This window comes from Oryzias melastigma, linkage group LG4 (genome assembly GCF_002922805.2).
Source record: "Oryzias melastigma strain HK-1 linkage group LG4, ASM292280v2, whole genome shotgun sequence".
Classification (NCBI taxonomy): Eukaryota; Metazoa; Chordata; class Actinopteri; order Beloniformes; family Adrianichthyidae; genus Oryzias; species Oryzias melastigma.
In genome coordinates this window covers 14,885,093-14,903,398 of record NC_050515.1, presented here as the reverse complement: position 1 = coordinate 14,903,398, position 18,306 = coordinate 14,885,093, and the positions used below count along the sequence as shown (strand labels likewise).

Genomic DNA, 18,306 nt, shown 5'->3' with positions numbered 1-18,306 from the left:
ATGATAGAAAAAGAGCTTTTCTTTGCATAAAGGCAAACAAATTGACTAAAGTCGTTAACTCCAGGTACAAGTAACAAGCTGTGCGCTCTGAGGTCATTAGGAGCCTCTCGTCCAATGGCGCGTCTTGGAGTGGTGAGGGTCAGCTGAGAGGTGGTCTTTTAAAGAGGGATCCGAACAAGCTCCTGACTCTACAGGACTCTACAGGACAGCTGACAGAGCCGCGAGACGCAGCGCGCGCTGAAGGAACCAAAGAGGAAAGTTCACCACTTTTTTGGCTGATGCTGGGCTCTCCTCAAACTGTTCTCATGCCCCGACCGATGCTCTGACGCTTCCGACCGAGACAGTGAAATATCCATCAGCGAAACGCTTTGGCTCTGACATGGGGCGCAGACTCCTGCTGGTGGCACTGGCGCTGTCCGCGGCGCTTTGCGCGGGTCAGGACGCAGACGAGGACATCCCCGAGGGCGCGTCCACCCTGGCGTTCGTCTTTGATGTCACCGGGTCCATGTACGACGACCTGGTCCAGGTCATCGAGGGAGCATCCAAAATTCTGGAAACATCTCTGAGCAGACCCAAAAGACCTTTGTACAACTTCGCTTTGGTGCCCTTCCATGACCCAGGTAACGCAGTCACTTTAGGAACATACCTTCATCTGATTTCCCCCCCAGAATATAAACTTTAATTACTTTTTCTTTCAATTTCCTCTTTGTGATGGAAACAACTAGTTTTATCATAATCTAAACAGATTTGAATGTTCCTCACACCTCCTGAGGTGAGACTGTGTGGATTTGGTCCCAGATGTTCAGCCTGACGGTCACTATCATTAGCATTCTTCCAGCCTTTCTGTTCTTCAAGATTACCACCACCACCACTCTGGGCTCTGGGCTGCTCTATGATTCTCTAGAACATATGATGAAGCTACATAGCTCTGACTTGAGGTCAAAGGTCCTGGCTTCATGTCAAACTTCATTTCCAGTGATATTTATAACTCCAGAGACTAGTTGGCATTTGTGGATACTCATGATCATTTTTTAAAATTATTTGCTAGTGATTAACAGCTTTAAACAGTCTATGGATGTCTTTGGGTCAATTATACAAATAGGTCTCCTTTAGACATGAGAAGAACATTTAACTTTTCTACCACATAAATTATGTTTTTTCAAATAAATTTGGGAAAACTTCTCTTATTTTCTGAAAACTTGCCATTAAAATGTTTACAGTTAACATTTTCTGAATTCTATAAAAGGTTTAAAGTTGGGCAGGGTGATACTGAACAATTGGGTATGGATCTGATACCGGTCAATGTCGTCAATATCAATATCGATATTTTTCGTAAATGTGGTAGATGTGACACAAAAATTCAAAATCTCATTTGTTTTTATTTGTCATGAATGACTATTTGTATGCTTCCCTTTTTTAAAAAAATACTTGAGAAACAAACAGAATAAGGACAATATTTTCAATTAAAGGGAAAATAGTTTATTAAAATAAAAACTTTTTGAAATTAAATAAAAAGTGAAGAAGTGAATGGAAAACAGTCAAGAAACCAAATGAAACAAGTAACTACAAAACCAAAATAAATCAAGAACAATTTGTAACTTCTTACCCTTTAAATAGAACAATTAAACAGGTGAAAAGTAATGTGTCAACTCAGCTTTTAAATAGAGTGGAAATAGGGTGAACAATGCAAACATGCACTGTGAGATCTGCCGGTATTGATCCGATACCAACTAGAGATAGATTGAGTTGGCATGGAGCAAGCCTGCCCTTGCTTCCCGACATCCTTCTGTTTGAAAGCTCTCCCACTAGCTTACAGACCCTCACACCCCCAACCTAACATTACCGGTGCAACAAAAATAGTGAGCAATACTGGAGTGATCCAGCCGGACTGTTTTGAGCCAGCTTGAATGAGAAAAAGAAAGTGTGGATGCTTGTGGCTCATCAATTTTTACACCTGCGTCACTGCTACAAGCTTTTTCAAACAGCATTTTTTGTTTACTCTTGATTTACAAAATTTACAACAATTATAAAGAATAATTTTAAGCTTAAAATGTATTTATTTATGTTCTTCTTCATGAGAAAAATGCCACAAGAACATGTTTAAAACAGAATTTTCATCAAAGTTGGTCTTTAAAGTAGACTTCAAGATTTTAATATTTGTCATCTGAGACTACCAAAGTAATTTTTTTTAATTATTAATTAATGACAAAATTAAGGTAATTTTGAAGCTGATGTGATTTGATGCATTTTTGCTTCAGTAGATGTCATGGGGCTCAACATAAGACAATCTAAGGAAAAATCTAAATAAAAACGCTTTTCCTTCTCAGTTTTAATATCTTTTAGCCGCTTTTGTCCAAAATGTAAAGAGATGAAAGGATGGAGATGCTCTGTGGGTTGGAGATACAAATTCCTCTTCCAGATGTTTTCTTTTTCTCAACTTCAGCATGTCCGAAATTCTTTTGAAGCACATTTCCTTAATCACATATTCAATCTGCAAGCTCTGCGCCTAAAACAATAATTACACAAGAGGAGGAAAAATGTTGAGTGTACACGAGTGTAATAAAGGAGGAATGCGTTATTGTGTTCCTCTGGGGAGAAGTATCTCAACAGAACTGATGCTGAGGATCAGACACAGCTTTGTCTTTAGGGTTTGTTCTCACGTTGGACTGTCATAGACAAAACAGCTGCGACAGTTTGAAGTGTGAGCTCCTCTGCTTGCTCCTCTTTGAAATGTTTGTCCCTCGCTTCAAGTGACGTTTGTTTGCTTCTTAAAAAGTTTACGAGCTTGTCAGACGCTCCCTGAAACCCCCCAAGGGAGTATAAGGAATGATTCGTAAAGCAACTGCCAGCACGGGTAGCTGAACATTTTACCAAATGTTCTGACCACCGTCCTCCCGGCAGGCAGATCCCCAGATGCTGTGATTGAGCGGGTCATGTTTTGGTGAATGCTCCCTCTGAGAACGGGTTTTATTCTTATCCATTTGTCCTGTTTCATCTGGCGGTGTGATATGAGGGTCCCGCTGTTTGACTTGGCCCCCTTCAAATAAGAGCTTTGTTTTTACATGAAAAACAGTTTGTGAGTCAGTGTTTCTGTGGTCTTTTATTGTGGAGACACCAGAAAAAAAAAAAAAAAAAGAGCGCTTGGATTTTGGGGTCAAGCCTGTGTGGGAAGATCAACCAGGAAGTCTCCCCCTTTTCCTTTGTCCTGGAGGGAGCCAAAGAATGAGAGACACTTTAGTAAGTCCTTTGCTGAAATATAGCGGCAGTGTGTGTCTGACTACATGCAACTATTTTTTCTCTAAAGCTTCATGTAAGCACTAAATGTGAGACATATCAACTCTTTGAAGTGATAGGATATCTTTTTGAAAAATCATGTTTTTCTAGCATGTTTTCATGACAGAGGACATTTATAAAGAAAATTAAAATGCTGAGTATTTCTTCATTCAAATCCTTTTGATTCATAAGCAGATGAATAAATGCAGTTTAAAAAAGCTTGTAGTTGTTATGATGCATCCACGTGCTTGGGTCAAAACTGTCCATTTTTGTTGCACCAGTAATGTTAAATTGGGGTTATAAGCTGTTGGGAAAGTGTAAACAAATGGATGATGGGAAATGGGCACAGGTATACTCCATGCCAACAGTCCCACCCACAAATTTCTGATGAACATGCGCCACTTTGCAGAAACTATGTCCTAGAAAATGACTGGTTGTCTTATTTTGGCTAAAAAATAAATATTGAAAAATCCTTTGGGAACACTTTTACAATAGATCAATATATAGTTGGAATGAACTTTAAGATGCTCAGAATTAGCATTTCTCAAGCTAAAAAATACATTTTCCTTTTTGATATTGTCAGAGGATTTAATTGCATTCGGTCGAGCTGAGTCAGGATTCTTTGGGGAAAAAGAATTTACATTCTCATTACAGTCTACACGTTTCAAACATGCACATTTAATACTAACATTTTGCAGAATCATATGTGATCGATTAAAGGGTTTATACAATGCAAAATTATCTTTTAAGTGCATTAAAATGGTCATCTCTCACTACAAACAAGCCCAAGGTAGTATTTTGATCCATACGTGGGTTTCTGAGCATTTCTCTAAAAACCCACTCACTGAGCACCAGCCCCTTCTAACCCACAAAAATTAGCGTGTTCTCACGAGCTGATATCACAGGATGAGAACCGCCCCTTTTAGAAAGAGTCTTCGCTGTCTGAACCACTCCCCAGGCTAATACAAACACCCAATCTCTCCATGACGCTAGCAGTGCTTAGCCACTAGCTAGCTAAACTGCAAGCTAAGCTGTTAGCTAGCAAAGCCACTAGCCCTGGCCATTGCTACAACCAGTCTAGCAATGGCAGGGGCTACTAAAGGCAGATATGGTATCTATCTTTGCAAAAGTCAAGAGAATCTGACTACAGAGAAAAAGATATGGTGCCCAAAAATTAATAGCCAGAAGTCCCTCCCCCTGCCGGAGCCGGCTGCAACTGAAATATTGATTTAAGCTTTTGACCTTTTTCCCTTTTTTCCTCTCTTTCATTGACCCTCTTTGCCGTTTTTTAATCTCTGTGACACTCTCTGTCACGCAGACAAAACAGCATTTCGCGGCTCCCATCAGCTGATTCCCGGAGAAAAGAACAGCCTTGTACATTTTAAAATATCATTTTGAAAGGGTTTCCTAATATTTAGGAAATTTACGCTTATGCAACTGACTAAAGTTACGATTTCCGCTTCCGACTACAGATTGATTCTGACACTGTCCTGCGTTTGACCAGAGGCCCTTTGCAAAAGTTTGTTTTCGTGGGCGAAATGCAAAAGGTGGAGCCTCAGAGATCGAGGCGTCTTACTTTAGGGTAGGAAAAAAAAGTCTTGAAGATAACTTATATTTCATAAATAAATAGTTATTTTAGTGTACCAAAGGTAGTATATGATCTAATATATAGACATAGTTTACTCTGAAAGACATAAGATAAAGCATGGTATAGACTCTTTAAAGGATATGTTAAAGAAAATAGGCCCAATTAAAGAGCAGTTAAAAAAATAAAAAAACAAAAAACTTCTAAGAGAACTCAAGAACAGTTTTAGGGAAGACTAACTCAAACACTTTTCCTACTGTTATTATTTCTTAACCAAGGGGCGTGTCCGTTCCTCCACACGTTGGCATGCACAGCACGATATCCTGCCTCCTGCAAAAGCTGATTGACTATTTAAAGAAGACTCTATAATTTAGACATAAAACACCTCCAGGATGCTTCATTATCAAGATGAAAGATAAAAAGAGGGTAAATTGTCAATGTCTCCGTTCTAAATGAAAAGATGCACAAATAAACGGAATCATAAAGTTAGGAAACAAGTTTCTGCTTAACATCTTCAAAAATCATTCCCCCAAACATTTAGTTTGGAGTTATTCTCATTTAGACCTATTATTTGTTTTAACTACAGCCTGTTTCTCTCAGCTGATAGCCTTGCATGCTCATATTTTCTTGTCAGTTGTCTTTAGTTAGAGGGAGATGGTTGCAGACTGATGAGAGGGGATGATGAAGCAGCTTCTACCTTTCCTACGAGATCAAAGGCTCTCTCATCTAAAAGCTCTCTTTGTTGGTGTTCGGGGCCTTTTCCTACCAGCTCTCTCTTTGGCTTTGTGTCCTTCTCTCCAGAGCAATTCTGTGTCCGAACCTCCCCGCCTGCGCGAGATTACAAGGAGCCCGTATTTAGCCGGACAGAGTCAGTAATGATGCTATTAGGCAGGAATGCCAGAAGACAGAGCTGCAGATTTCTGAGATCGAGAGGATCTCAAGGTTTTATGCACTAGACCTAAGTTTTACAACACCTGTTAATATTTATGATTTTACAAACTCAGTCTTTTGCTTAAAATTCATTCTTTTGAGCTTTACGTCTCTTTAAAATCCCAGGAAGTATCAATTGAAATGAAATTATATCCTTTCTGACCTGTTTTTAAATATGAGAGCATTCAGAACTTCATGTCTTTCTCAAATTTCAAGGTATTACTTTGGTAAAATGCTATTCTATTTCAAATGAGGGGCTCCCATAATTGGTATTTAGGTGTGTGTGCCCTCAGGCATTGTGCATGTTTCTCTGTTGGGACTCAGCCTCCTCCTGAGGTCTCAAAATTCAACGACCACTGCCTGGTCTGTCCTTTCAGATCTTGCCTGAGATTATGGTTTTGACTCTTGCTGGTCCCCCCAATGCCAATTTTGTTAAAGAAATGGCAGCATTTTGATTAACAAATTAAAGAAGTAAATGTATCTTTACAATTTTTTGCCAAAAATAAATCAGTATTTTGCTCACAATTTGAATTAAATATTTTGTAATGTTATGAATATGTTGCACATTTATATTTTATTTTATTTATTATTATTATTTATTTTATTTTATATGAAAATTTATATTTTTAGAAGATTTGACATAAAGTGCATTCAATTAAAAACATTGCATTTTGTCTTCAGCTGATTTTTTTGCAGTATCCCTTTAGAAACAGATGCATTTGACTGACAAATTTTGAGAAACAAACAAACAAAAATGTTAAATAGTCAAATTTTTCATCCGGATTTTTCTCCTGTTCTCCAGCACACACAGTAAACCGAACTGTCTCTAACTTTTACCATGTGTCCACAATGTAAGAAGGAGAAGACTGAGAGTCCGATTCCAGTTCATGATCAGTTGATTTTGATCATTTCTCCAGCTGCCTTGCTTGTTGGAGGTCAGAATCTTTTAGGAGTGTCTGTTGCCGGTCTCTTCTGTTGTAACTACTGGGCTGCAGTGCACATCTTGGACAAATATCTTTACTTGAAATTGTCTGCAACAAACTTTTGGCTTCCATATTTTATAGATTTTTAATCACTTCAGTTGATTTTTCCAGCTTTAGCAACAAGCATAAATACACATTGTTCTGTGTTGGTTTGGTTTTTCAGTATTTCATAATTTTCATTAATGGAAGTAAATTATCCTTTCCTGCTTGACTTTATGACACATTTCTTTTTAGGTGTAGATTCATTTTTCTCTTTACAGCCTGGCAGACTCATTTGATACAGATTCACTTTACATCCATTGCAGAGTTGAACATTCATTTGGTTGGACTTCATTCCGGCTGCTCCTTCCAAGACTGTGTTTTCACTGCGTACGCTGCTCGGGGACATTAAGTGGAAACATATGGAAGGTGGACATGTGTGAGGAAATGAGGTCTGTGTGTTCAGAAGGACCTATTACTATAGTAAAAGACAGGATTTCTTTTAGTCAATTAGTTTTTGCCAATACTAATGTTGGTTTTTCAATTTCTCTGGAACACTTGATGTCATCTTCTTTCTTTGTCCTTGACAACCATCTGGTGTTAGTGTGGAATTTGTTGAAACTGCTGCATCAGGTTGCTCCTGGTCTACAAGTAGAAGGTCATTTTTTATGTGTGCCCCCACCCGTCTCAGTTTGCACAAGCTTCATTCCTTGATTTATTGTTTGAAATGTTTTCGTTGTCAGCAAAACTATTTTAATTGATATAAATAATTCAGAAAAAAACTAAATCAAGAAAAATTCTAGTTTTAATTTTTCATCTTACTAAAAAAATATTAGCTAGACTCTATGCAGTATTTATGTTATTTTCACAGTTAAAATAAGTTTACGGTTTTACTTGCAAATAAATTAATGTTTTTTTATTGTGTGCACCAATTTAAGACCTACTCCAACCATCTTTTGATCTATTTTCAAAGTGTTCCCAGTGGTCTTTTAATTATGATTATTTCGTTTTTAGTCAAAATTAAAAAAAAAACAAAACTGTCGTATTCTAGACCATAGTTTCTGCAGAGTGGCAGTAGTTCATTAGTAATTCACCTCTGAGTTATGAATGCGACCGTTGGTTTCAGAGTAAGCCGGACCTCATTTCCCATCATCCCTTTCTTTACACGCTCTCCTGCTACCTTACAGCCCCTCTAAGTCTCAGCCTAACATTGTAGGTGCAACTGTGGCGAAGAGGCTGAGACGTTAGGGCCCATGTGCAAACGGTTTAATTGAAAAAAAGCTACAAACTTTTTCCAACTGTATTTTTTTTGTCTGCTCTTGAGTCACAATGAAGAAATACTCAGAAATTTACATTTTTAAGCTTAACTTTGTTTTATATAAGTTCTTAATTATGAAAAATATAGCACAAGAAAATATTGAAAATACCAAAAAGTACAACTTTCATCGGTGTGGGTCTTTGTATTAGGGGTGGTATACCTAAAGTACAAAAGTATTCATCCATTTATTGCTCAGGTATTTGCTATAAACAAATTGTTTTAATTGTTTTTTCATAAAATGTATTTACCCTCATAAAAAACATTACAAGGTGTTAATTTGACAGTTGGATGCTTTTGGCACCTTCAATACAAATGTAGGTATTTTTATGTGGCAGAATTCGACATCTCCCAGCTTGTATAATTTGCTGAAAGAAAGACCAGGAAAGGAATTAATCTCCTGGAAAAGGTTAATGATGCTATTAAAGCAGGAAGTTTACAACTGTAGTTGTGTATGCTTGTCAGAGTAAGGAGGGTGTTTAATGCGTAATGCCCACGTTGTGAGAATAAAAAAGGCTGTAACCAAACTGCAATACCAAACAAAAGAATCTTGGCAACAAATGGGACTTTTGTTTTTAACTGCTTTACTGTAAGATTGCTTCCAGACTACAGATGTTATAAAGTCTGAAGGGTTCTTCACCTTTTCATTTTTTTGAATTTGGAAGGAAAACTTGCAACTTTTCATGGATCTTGTAATCTTGTAATCTATGAAGGAAATCCCACTGAGATTCAAGGTTAGATTCTAAAACCAATCCAGTTTTGATTTGAGATCATATCATAGATAACAGTATTTACAGAGCAGAAAAGAATATGAAATAATCCACATTAAGGACACACATCCAGTGCAGGGGCAGAAACACATCAGGGGACTGTATACGGACGTGGTCAGAAATAGGTCAGGTTACCGTGGCCATAGGGGTCAGAATAAACAGGTGACAGCAGTAATGGTGTTGCCACTGCACATAACTCTACTGCTGAACTCATATAAATGAGGCTTTTGAGTTCCCAACTGCAAGAAAACCAGAGACTTTGAGACACAAATACAAATAAAGTTATAGGTTTGACAAAACAACGTGGAACAGAAGCGAAACATGACTGAACTAAACTGTAATCCAAAAAAGACGGCGTGGCAGAAGATCATACAACAACTACTGAAACTTTAATCTTTTATTCATCGACGGAACAAGATAATCAAGCTGAAATAATTGTAGCATTTGTTGACTAGCTTTTTGTGGTCCTTCACACTTTACATACGATATACATGATTTTGTTCATCTTTCGACTTATCCCCTCTGAGGTTGCCTCAGTGTTGGTGGCACACATTTGTTTAGCATAGAGTTTTACACCAGGTTCCCTTCCTAACACATCCCTGTATTTTATCTGGGCTGGGGACCGGCACAGGGAGACCCAGACTCGGGCCCCTTGTGGCTCCATGAGCCGTAGCGTGAAGAGTCTTGCATGAGAACCATTGACTGCATAAGTAAGAACTGGACATAACATTTGTTATGTTTTTTGTTAACAAATGTTGAGGTCCCCTCCAGCCCTCATGAAATCAGGCCAGTAAAAATATATTTTAAAAAAATAGGATTAGAAAGAAGATGTTTAGAAGAATGCATCAGAGCAAAAATGGTTACAAAATGCTGAATTGCAGGACGATTTCTTTTCCTTAGACTTCCATTGTCTAGTTCCTGAAACATGAAGGTTTTGTTTCATGTCTGAGGAGAGAAAAAGCAGACTTTATTGGACAGATATTATGGTAGTAAAACCCAAACCTGCCGCTCTTCTTGTAAATGAATGGTACTCACGATGTGGCACAATTATAAAGGGAAAAAAATAATTTGGTGGCAATAATCTACAAAAATGTTTTTATTACTTTGCGTGCAATTTTTTTCTTTTATTGCTGCACTAAATTCCTGTCCTATGACATGAATCTAGCATTAAACCAGAAAACCAAAGAGCAAAAATGCCATAAACCCAAACAGATGGTCTTCATAAAGAAGTAGTCCCACTACTTGTCACATTACAGTCCATAGTTGACTCTTTCCTTGAAAACTGCAGCGCTCTTTCCTGTATCTCTGGAAAAGTGTCACCGATGATGATGTCTCAAACAAATTTTCAGTGTTCGGAATAAACTCTCTGTTAGTGGTGGGAAATGCAGAGTAATTTACAGTACAACATTATAAGTCTTTGATTCGTTCATTAATTAATTTCAGCTGCTCATTGATACCCACATTTCACAATGAGATTTTTTTTTTCATGGTATCACTGATCACTTTGTATGAAGATCGTCAGATTCCAGTCCTTATAACTCAGTCCATTTGATACTAATCTGTAAAATGTAAATTCTAAAACATTTTTTAACTTGGTGATTGCAGGGCATCGGTAAATTGGAAAAAGACTGTAACTAAAAGTTAATGGAGCTGCTTTTGCTCTTATAAGAGCAAAATAATTCTGAATATTCTATTTAATGAAAAGCTCATTGTTTTATTTTTGTGTGAATGCCACCAAAAAACGTAACTTATAAAAGTGTTAATTGGATAATCTAGCCCTCTAGACTGATTGACTAAAATGCTCTTTTTTTCTCAAAATGTCAGTATTTTTATCCCACAGCAATACTATAGATTTATTTTAATGAGATCAAGTTTAGTTTATTTGCTTGAAGCTCTGACGTGTAGAAGAAGCACTAAAGCCGGTCTTTGTTGTTTTCTTTGTATGTTGACATGCTGAAATAATTACTTGAGGTTTGTCCTTTGCATTGGTGGCTGCTTACCACAGCTTGTTAGTTGGGTTTTTTCATTTTAATTGGCTGGATCATATTATTAGACTTGCAGAAGTAGTTAAAAAGTTATTAGTGAATTAATGAAGTCAACACAGGGCCCCTTTTCAGAACAGACTAGTCACATGGACACAAGTTTGATTAAAACATTTGGACCCAGACCACACCTTCCTCTGTGTTTTGTATTCAGCACCACAGCATCAGTCGGATGGATGACAGAAAAATCATTTCATTCTGGATCATGCTCTCCATTTCACATTCTCACGTGTGGTCTATGGTTTTGTGTTGTCCCTCCTCTCTGTGAGGTTTCATTTCAGGAGACAGTGTAATGGCTTAATGGAACCCAAACTTCTCTGATCTAAATGTGAAGCATCTTTATGTTGGAGGGTAAATCCCAATGCTTCACATCGTGCTTATTTGCTCTACTAAAAAGATTTAATATAATATAGATGCTGTTTTAGAAATCTTTTGTTTTATATATATATAATTTAAAATGCCCCAAAGCAGATCCAGTTGTATTGAAAGAAGAAGCTGTTGGCTGCAGTCAGCAGCCAACAGCTTGGTGGTCTGTCTGTCTGTTCGCTGTGGTGAGAAGTTTCCATAACAAGCTCAGGTTGTGCTGGTATGAAATAAGCACTGCAGACAGATCTGTTGCCTAAAACCACAGTAATCAGAGAGTGGTGAGGTCTTAAAAAAACGAAAACAGAAAGCAGTTTGACAAGTAACTAAAAAAACACAACAATGGAAGCTTGTTTAAACTGTTAAATGATTAAAATGAAAGAAAAAGAAATGTTCACTAGATAATTAAAGGGAGAGAACAGCAGCTTTTGTCCCAGAAATGACCATTTTTGGACAAATATTTATTAAGAAAATCAACTTAAAAAAAATAATAATATATGTATCATATTTAGGGCTGTCAGATTTGTCGCGTTAAAAACGCATTAATCTGACGTGTGCTTGACGCCGACAATTTTTTTGACGCATTAATCGCGGACTTTCTCATACATGCCTTTCCATATCGCGCGCGCGCGGGCGTCCCGCCCTCCAACTCACCGGCTGGTCTCACACTAGATCACGGGCGGGTCTCCAACCTCCGAGCTGCGAGCTAAAACCGGCCGGCGCTAGGACCTGGAGAGCTCCTGCACCCTAACCCGGCTCCGGTTCGCGTCCAGTACCACGTCTGGTGGTACCGGCTCGCGTCCGGCGCCGAGAGCTGCGCACCCCCGACGTTCCGAACAGCAAGCTCACCGGGGGACGTTTTAATTGTTCTGGAGGTTTAAGCGTGATCCAGCCCCAGCATAGCGGTCTGTCTGCCGGCATATTCATGGCGTGAGCTCCGCTGGACACTTCGCTGCATCGAGCTGCAGCCAGAGAACGCGGCGGCAGTAACAGACTGTCAAACTATCCACAGTGTATCCCGCTTTTCTCAGTCTTTAATGTTTTAAAAAACAAAAGTTAATTGGAAATGATAAATCTCTATTTCATTTATTACTGTAGTTCAGCAGAGGAGGAAAAGATTTGGTCCTGACAAAAAATGAACATGAAAGTGTTATGGAAATTTTATTTTTGATGTTTTTTATTTTATTTTACTGAACGTTGATTGAAGTTTTGAATTTAAAATGCCCTTCACTTGCACTTGGGCTTTTGTTAGGCATTTTATGTTACAGCCTTTTATTGTTAAGAAAGTTTATCTCAATACAATGTTACAAAATAAAGTATTTCTGATGAAAACTATTAATTTTGTCATTCTTGTTTTCATAATTAATGTAGAACTACTAAATTCCACGAACCACACATTTTTTTCCTTAAAAAAAGGCCACATGTAAATTTGCGATTAATCGCGAGTTAACTCTGGACAAAACGCGATTAATCGCGATTAAGAATTTTAATCGCCTGACAGCTCTAATCATATTACATGTTTGCTTTAAAAAGAATGACAAACAAAGATGCCTCAGACTTAAATCTGGAATAGCCGAGTATAGTGGTGTAGGAAAAAATTTAATTGGTAATAAATCACAATAATTCATTTGGTGATACTTGCATCGATTAAAATGCTGACAAAACAATGTTTAATTAATTAGTTATGACTGTCGTTAAACGTCTTACTTTTGTTTTCCACCTAAACCTCCGACTGCTAGTTGGCAGCACAGCATACTGAACCTCTTTGAGCAGCTCTACAACACACCAGAACAACAAGATCTTGAACCAGAACCAGCTTGTGTTAAATGTTCAGTCAGATTTGTGGTTTTTGTTGTTAAGACAGACGTAGTTTTTGTTTGAGATGGGTGCCAAACTGAAACTCTGTGCCACGTTGCTTTCACTATTTGATGAAAACATAGATTGTGGTGCTTTGTGGCAGACTCAGATAAGAACGAGTGCAGCTGCTGTTGGCGAAGTAAGCAAAAGTCCTGCTGAACTTCACCGCAAAAGGTTCCAAATTACACAAGAACAGTATATATCATGATACGTATTGTATTGTGTGATGATACATATCGGACTGCCAGACCCTAAAATATGAACTAGGACAAGGTCTATATATTCTATTTTATAATACATAGGGGAAAAAAGTAAAAATGTTGCTTAAGACAAAAATCTTACATGTTTATGTGAGCTTTGACATTTGACAAATATAAAAATAGAGATCTTATTTCACCTAAAAAACATTTTCTTAGCAAGATTGGAACTTTAATTTAGAGAGAACAAAAACACTTTGTTTATAAAAGTGTGTTTTTTTTAGTTAATTTTATGTTATTGAATAATAAAATCTGTTTATTGATTGAGAAACCACTACTAATTCATATTTTCAGTTGCATTTACCACATTTGTTTCATAATAGTTGTGATGGCAGCATTTGCTTTGGTAATTGTAGAGGATCTGACCTTATAAACAGATACACTCTTCTTATTTATGATTTTGTCTGCATGTAAAAGTTTGAGTACAACACTTAAATACATTGTAAGCATATTTTTCTCATGTTTATTTGTCTCACATTTGTTTCCTCCGATCCTGACAACCTATTATTTTGAAAATTGTTGCATTCTGTTTCAACAAACTGACAGAAAATTGTGTGTTTACTGTTGTTCAGTGATGCAGGAGTATACATACTCAATAATTACCTTTTTATTGACCTTTATAAAGAAAAATATTTTTCCTCATATCATTTGGAACATGACTTTTAACTCTGGATTATGTAAAATGTCCTCTAAAAACTTGTGAAATGTTTGCTCTTCTTGCCAAAACCAAGAATTTATTTGATCAAAATGGGAGCTTTACCTTCCCATGCATTTGCCCTTCATTTCCCTTTACTGAAGCTGAGCTCACTGCTCAGTAAATGCACCAACGACTCGCAACAAATTACTTCAAGCTTGAATGTCAGAGGAAGTGAAACTAAGATTGCCATTGGACAGTTGCCCAGCTCTGTGAGTGTTTAGTGTTGGATGTGATTTGTAGATTCTTGCCCTAAGAGCAGGCATTTACAGATAAATGCTGCAAAATGCCCACATAAAGTCATGATGTGGGCTTCAATTTTCTAGTATTAACATCTAACTTGATTTACAGATCGAAATGACGAGTCGGAATGCAGATTAGAATTTGATCTTTTCAGGATTAGCTTCTGTCTTTTAAATAAAATAGCTGCAACAATATTTTTCTGTGAAATAATGCTTGACGGTTATGTACGCACATGATGCATATTTGCTCTTTAAGTTTTTGTGTGTTGCTTCTGACAAAACCTATTTTGAAATAAAGTATTTATTCTGGATTATAATTTGATGAGGTGCCTCCCGGTGCTTCATAAATCATCATAGGGCTTTGTATAAAGAATATAAAGTTTGTATTGACTAGACCACATTTAATCTAAAATATCTCCGGTCGCATTTCAAGAAGAAAAAGTCACAATAGTTTGTGGTTATTTCCCCATCCGAGTTTGAAGAGATTTATATTGTCTCATGCTGTTTAGAGGTCTTGAGCATTAGCTATGGTTTTCCACGCTGCTGGTGCAAGAGAAGGTGCCTGTGGTGAGGAGGATCACAGCCAAAAGCCTCTAAAGAATCTTTATTACAGCTATGGGAACTTCTCCCTGAAGAAAAGTCAACTTTTCCATCTCTAAAAAGTTTGAATCCAAGTCCAGGTTCCGTTTGGAGAGGCTGCATGTTTCCATGTTAGTTTTTGAAAGTGTCGATTTGCCACAAATCTTTCTTTGCTCCACCTCCTGGATCTACAGCAAAATTTGGGTCATGTGAAAAAGGTTATTTTGCTTCTTTGTGTATATTATTCTTGAGTTTAACAGTGCCCAAGGGACGCTTTTTAACAAAGAAATATTCTATGGTAAAAAAAAAAAAAAAAAAAAATCTCTGTGGATGATTCTGCTCTTTTAAGTATGAAAAATAGCTGTACTAATACAATAAAAGTTTAATGAGGAGATGACATTTCTTAGCATCTTGTTAGCATTTTAAATCTTTCATAAAAACTGAAATCTATTTGTTCCCAGTTTAAAGAGTTGATGTTTACTGTAGAGCAGATTAAACCAAATCCTGTTAGACAGATGGGGATTTTGTAATGTCTTTCTTCAACAAGGGAAAACTCTTTTTAAGTGCTTACATGTGCAGAACTCTACATTTTGTGTGTTTGCGTGCATGTGTTGTTTTTAGCTCCACAGCAGCATCATTCCACAGCACAGCTGCAGTGACTGAAGTCACTCAGTTTGACTCAAGTGGGGTCTTAGAAGAAATTCAGCTCATTGAAGAAATTCAGCTGAGAAGCAGTAACTGAAACAGTGAATGGTTTAAAGATCACTAGAGTGCACTTTTGTCATGCAAACTTATACAGCCACCATTTTTTTTATCGTGTATTTACACATATCTGTAAAATAAATCCTTTCAAATTTAAATTTATTTTCAAAAACATAAAAAAAGTATCTCCAATGTTTGTTTCCATTCAAGGTGAAGCTAAATCATGTTGAGCTTTGGATTGATGGAATGGTACGTTGCAAATTAGCAACATACGGCGTGAAGGAGTTAATTCAATTTCACAGCAAATGCCAGAAAGTAGTTAGAATAATAAAAAAAAAGATCAAAAATATTAAATTAAGTTTAATTATTTTTTGCAAAGAATATATATAAAAAAACTTGTGCTGTTTGAGATGATAAAAAGTTGAAAGAATATTAGCAAAAAAATATTTCCACATTTTATATTCAACATTAAATCTACCATACTTCCAGTATTGTAGTGAAGTTTGGGGAAAAATACTCAAAACAAATATTGATCCAATAAATAAAAAAGAGCAATTACAGTCACAAATGAATTGTGTCTCCCTGAATCTACAAATGGAATATATACAAAAAAATATACAAATTTGAGGATGATTTGCAGTCATTTTTAAAATTAAGAATAATATTTAAAATATATAACACATAGTTTGAGGGGCATTTTATATTTGATTTATGTATAGTAAGAACAAATTTAAAATGGAGATGGCCTGTTTTTGGAACAAAAAATTTGAATTATTTGAATAAAAATCTTAAACTAGTTTGGTTACTGTTAAAATGTCAATTATCAATATCAGTGAAATTTAGTCATGTATTATACATAAACATGCATGCATCAATTTGTGTGTGTATATAAGTTTATAAAACTCATTTGGTAAATAAAAGTGTGACTTTTCATGGAAAACAACCCCAAACATTTAAACGGTGAATATGTGAATGTGTGTATATGAATATGTATATGGTTTAGGGTTTTGATTTTATGTTTGTGGCATATTCTTGTTCGGTTTTGTCTTTTTGTGAATTGTATTAGTTTTTTGTGTGTTAAAGCTAAACCTGAAAAGGGATTTAGAAAGTATTCAAACAGACTTGCAGGAAATAAATACAAATTGTATTCAAATTACAGATTAGATGTATGATAGAAGAATTAAAAAAGTTCAAAAACTTTGTACTTCTTATTGACTGAGTGGTCTTCTTTTATATTTTAATATTTATTCATTAATCTACTGGATTTTTGTGGTTTATTCTATTTATTTGTAAAAGTCACAGTTACACCAGCAATGCCTACATGCTACATTCCATTGAATTACTCAGTAATAATATTGAGACAGCTAGAAATAATACACAGTTCATGTTTCAGTTTTTTTTCCTGTTAGAGGACTTTATCTTTGTAAAAAAAAATAGTTTTTTCATTCATTTTAACACTTTCATGTTAGCCTTCCTTTGTCCTTCTTCTTATCAACATATATCTTTCTCACATTTCCTTTTCTTCCTTTTTCTCTGTTGGTAAAGATTATCTTATTTCCTGAGGTTTTCCCATTCCGCCTGTCACACTTTGACATTTTAATCTGGACATCCGTTTGCATTTGCCAAAACTAATATTTGTCTTTGGAGCATAATTTAGAAAATAAAGTTTGTCTATGCGATACAAACATGACCTTCATTAATCACACATTCTTCTGTGGTGTTTTCTTTGCAGAAATTGGGCCCGTCACCATTACAACAGACCCCAAAAAGTTCCAGTATGAGCTGAGAGAGTTGTACGTTCAGGTGGGTGTTCGGTGTGCAGCAGACGAAGGAAACAGCAGCCATAGCTGGGATGCTCAGGTCATCTGGCCTTGATAAAGGCAACGGGGTTGTAGTCATACCAGACGTCTGACTGGGAGCTCTGCGAGCTGTCGAAGGAACACATCCTCAATGGATGCTGACAGAGGGTCTGACGAAAATCTGATACCGAAGAGCTTTGGAACACTTTCATGCCGTTAAACGTGTTACTACATAAACTACAAAAACAGCTAAACTTTACTGGATAAAAAAAAAACTCTTTCATAAAAATGCAACATTACAAAATGAAGCCTGGAGGTAATTTTTGTCTTGAAAAATCCTGCCTGTTCACCTTCCACCGCAGCACAAACCCTAAAAACACGGGTCACTCCATTCCAGATGTTACTGTTTGGGTCAGGCATTCTTGCCAACTAATGAACCCCTCAGACAGATAAACAGAGTTCACGTGTGTCCAATGGCATCCAGCGGTGTGTAATGGCACTGGCGTCTCTCTTGGAGTCTGAATGCTCATCTGCTATTGTTTGCTTATTTTGTTTAAAACGGCTCAAATATAGTTTAAGTTCTTAAAGTTTCTTGGACATAGTTTCTGCAGAGTGGCAGCAGTTCATTAGAAATTTGCCACTGAGTTGTGGGCGGGACTTTTAAGTAAGCCTTCACTGATTTCCCATCATTTCTATGATTACACTCTCTCTGGCTAGCTTACAACCCCTCAAACCCCCATCCTAATAATAGTGGTACAACAAAAATGGTGAGCAGTATTTAAACTATTCAGGAAAAAACCTTTGAGCCAGACACCAGCTTAGATGAGGAAAACAAAGAAGTACATGGATATAGTCGTCTACAAATGGATCCATGCAATTTGAGCAAACAAGGGAGCTTGTGGCTTGCCGTAGTAGCTTCTACATCACACCTACAAA

The 18,306-nt window shown here is 36.8% G+C and overlaps 1 protein-coding gene across 1 annotated transcript in view; it reads left to right on the top strand.

The window, feature by feature from the left end:
• The first annotated feature begins 215 nt into the window (after nt 1–215).
• Nucleotides 216–18,306, top strand: part of hmcn1 (hemicentin 1) — a 72,997-nt gene continuing 54,906 nt past the window's right edge. The window contains exons 1-2 of the mRNA XM_024278969.2: nt 216–620; nt 17,304–17,374. Of these exons, the coding sequence (XP_024134737.1) occupies nt 380–620; nt 17,304–17,374 (312 nt within the window). The 5' untranslated portion in view covers nt 216–379. The remainder of the gene's footprint in view (nt 621–17,303; nt 17,375–18,306) is intronic.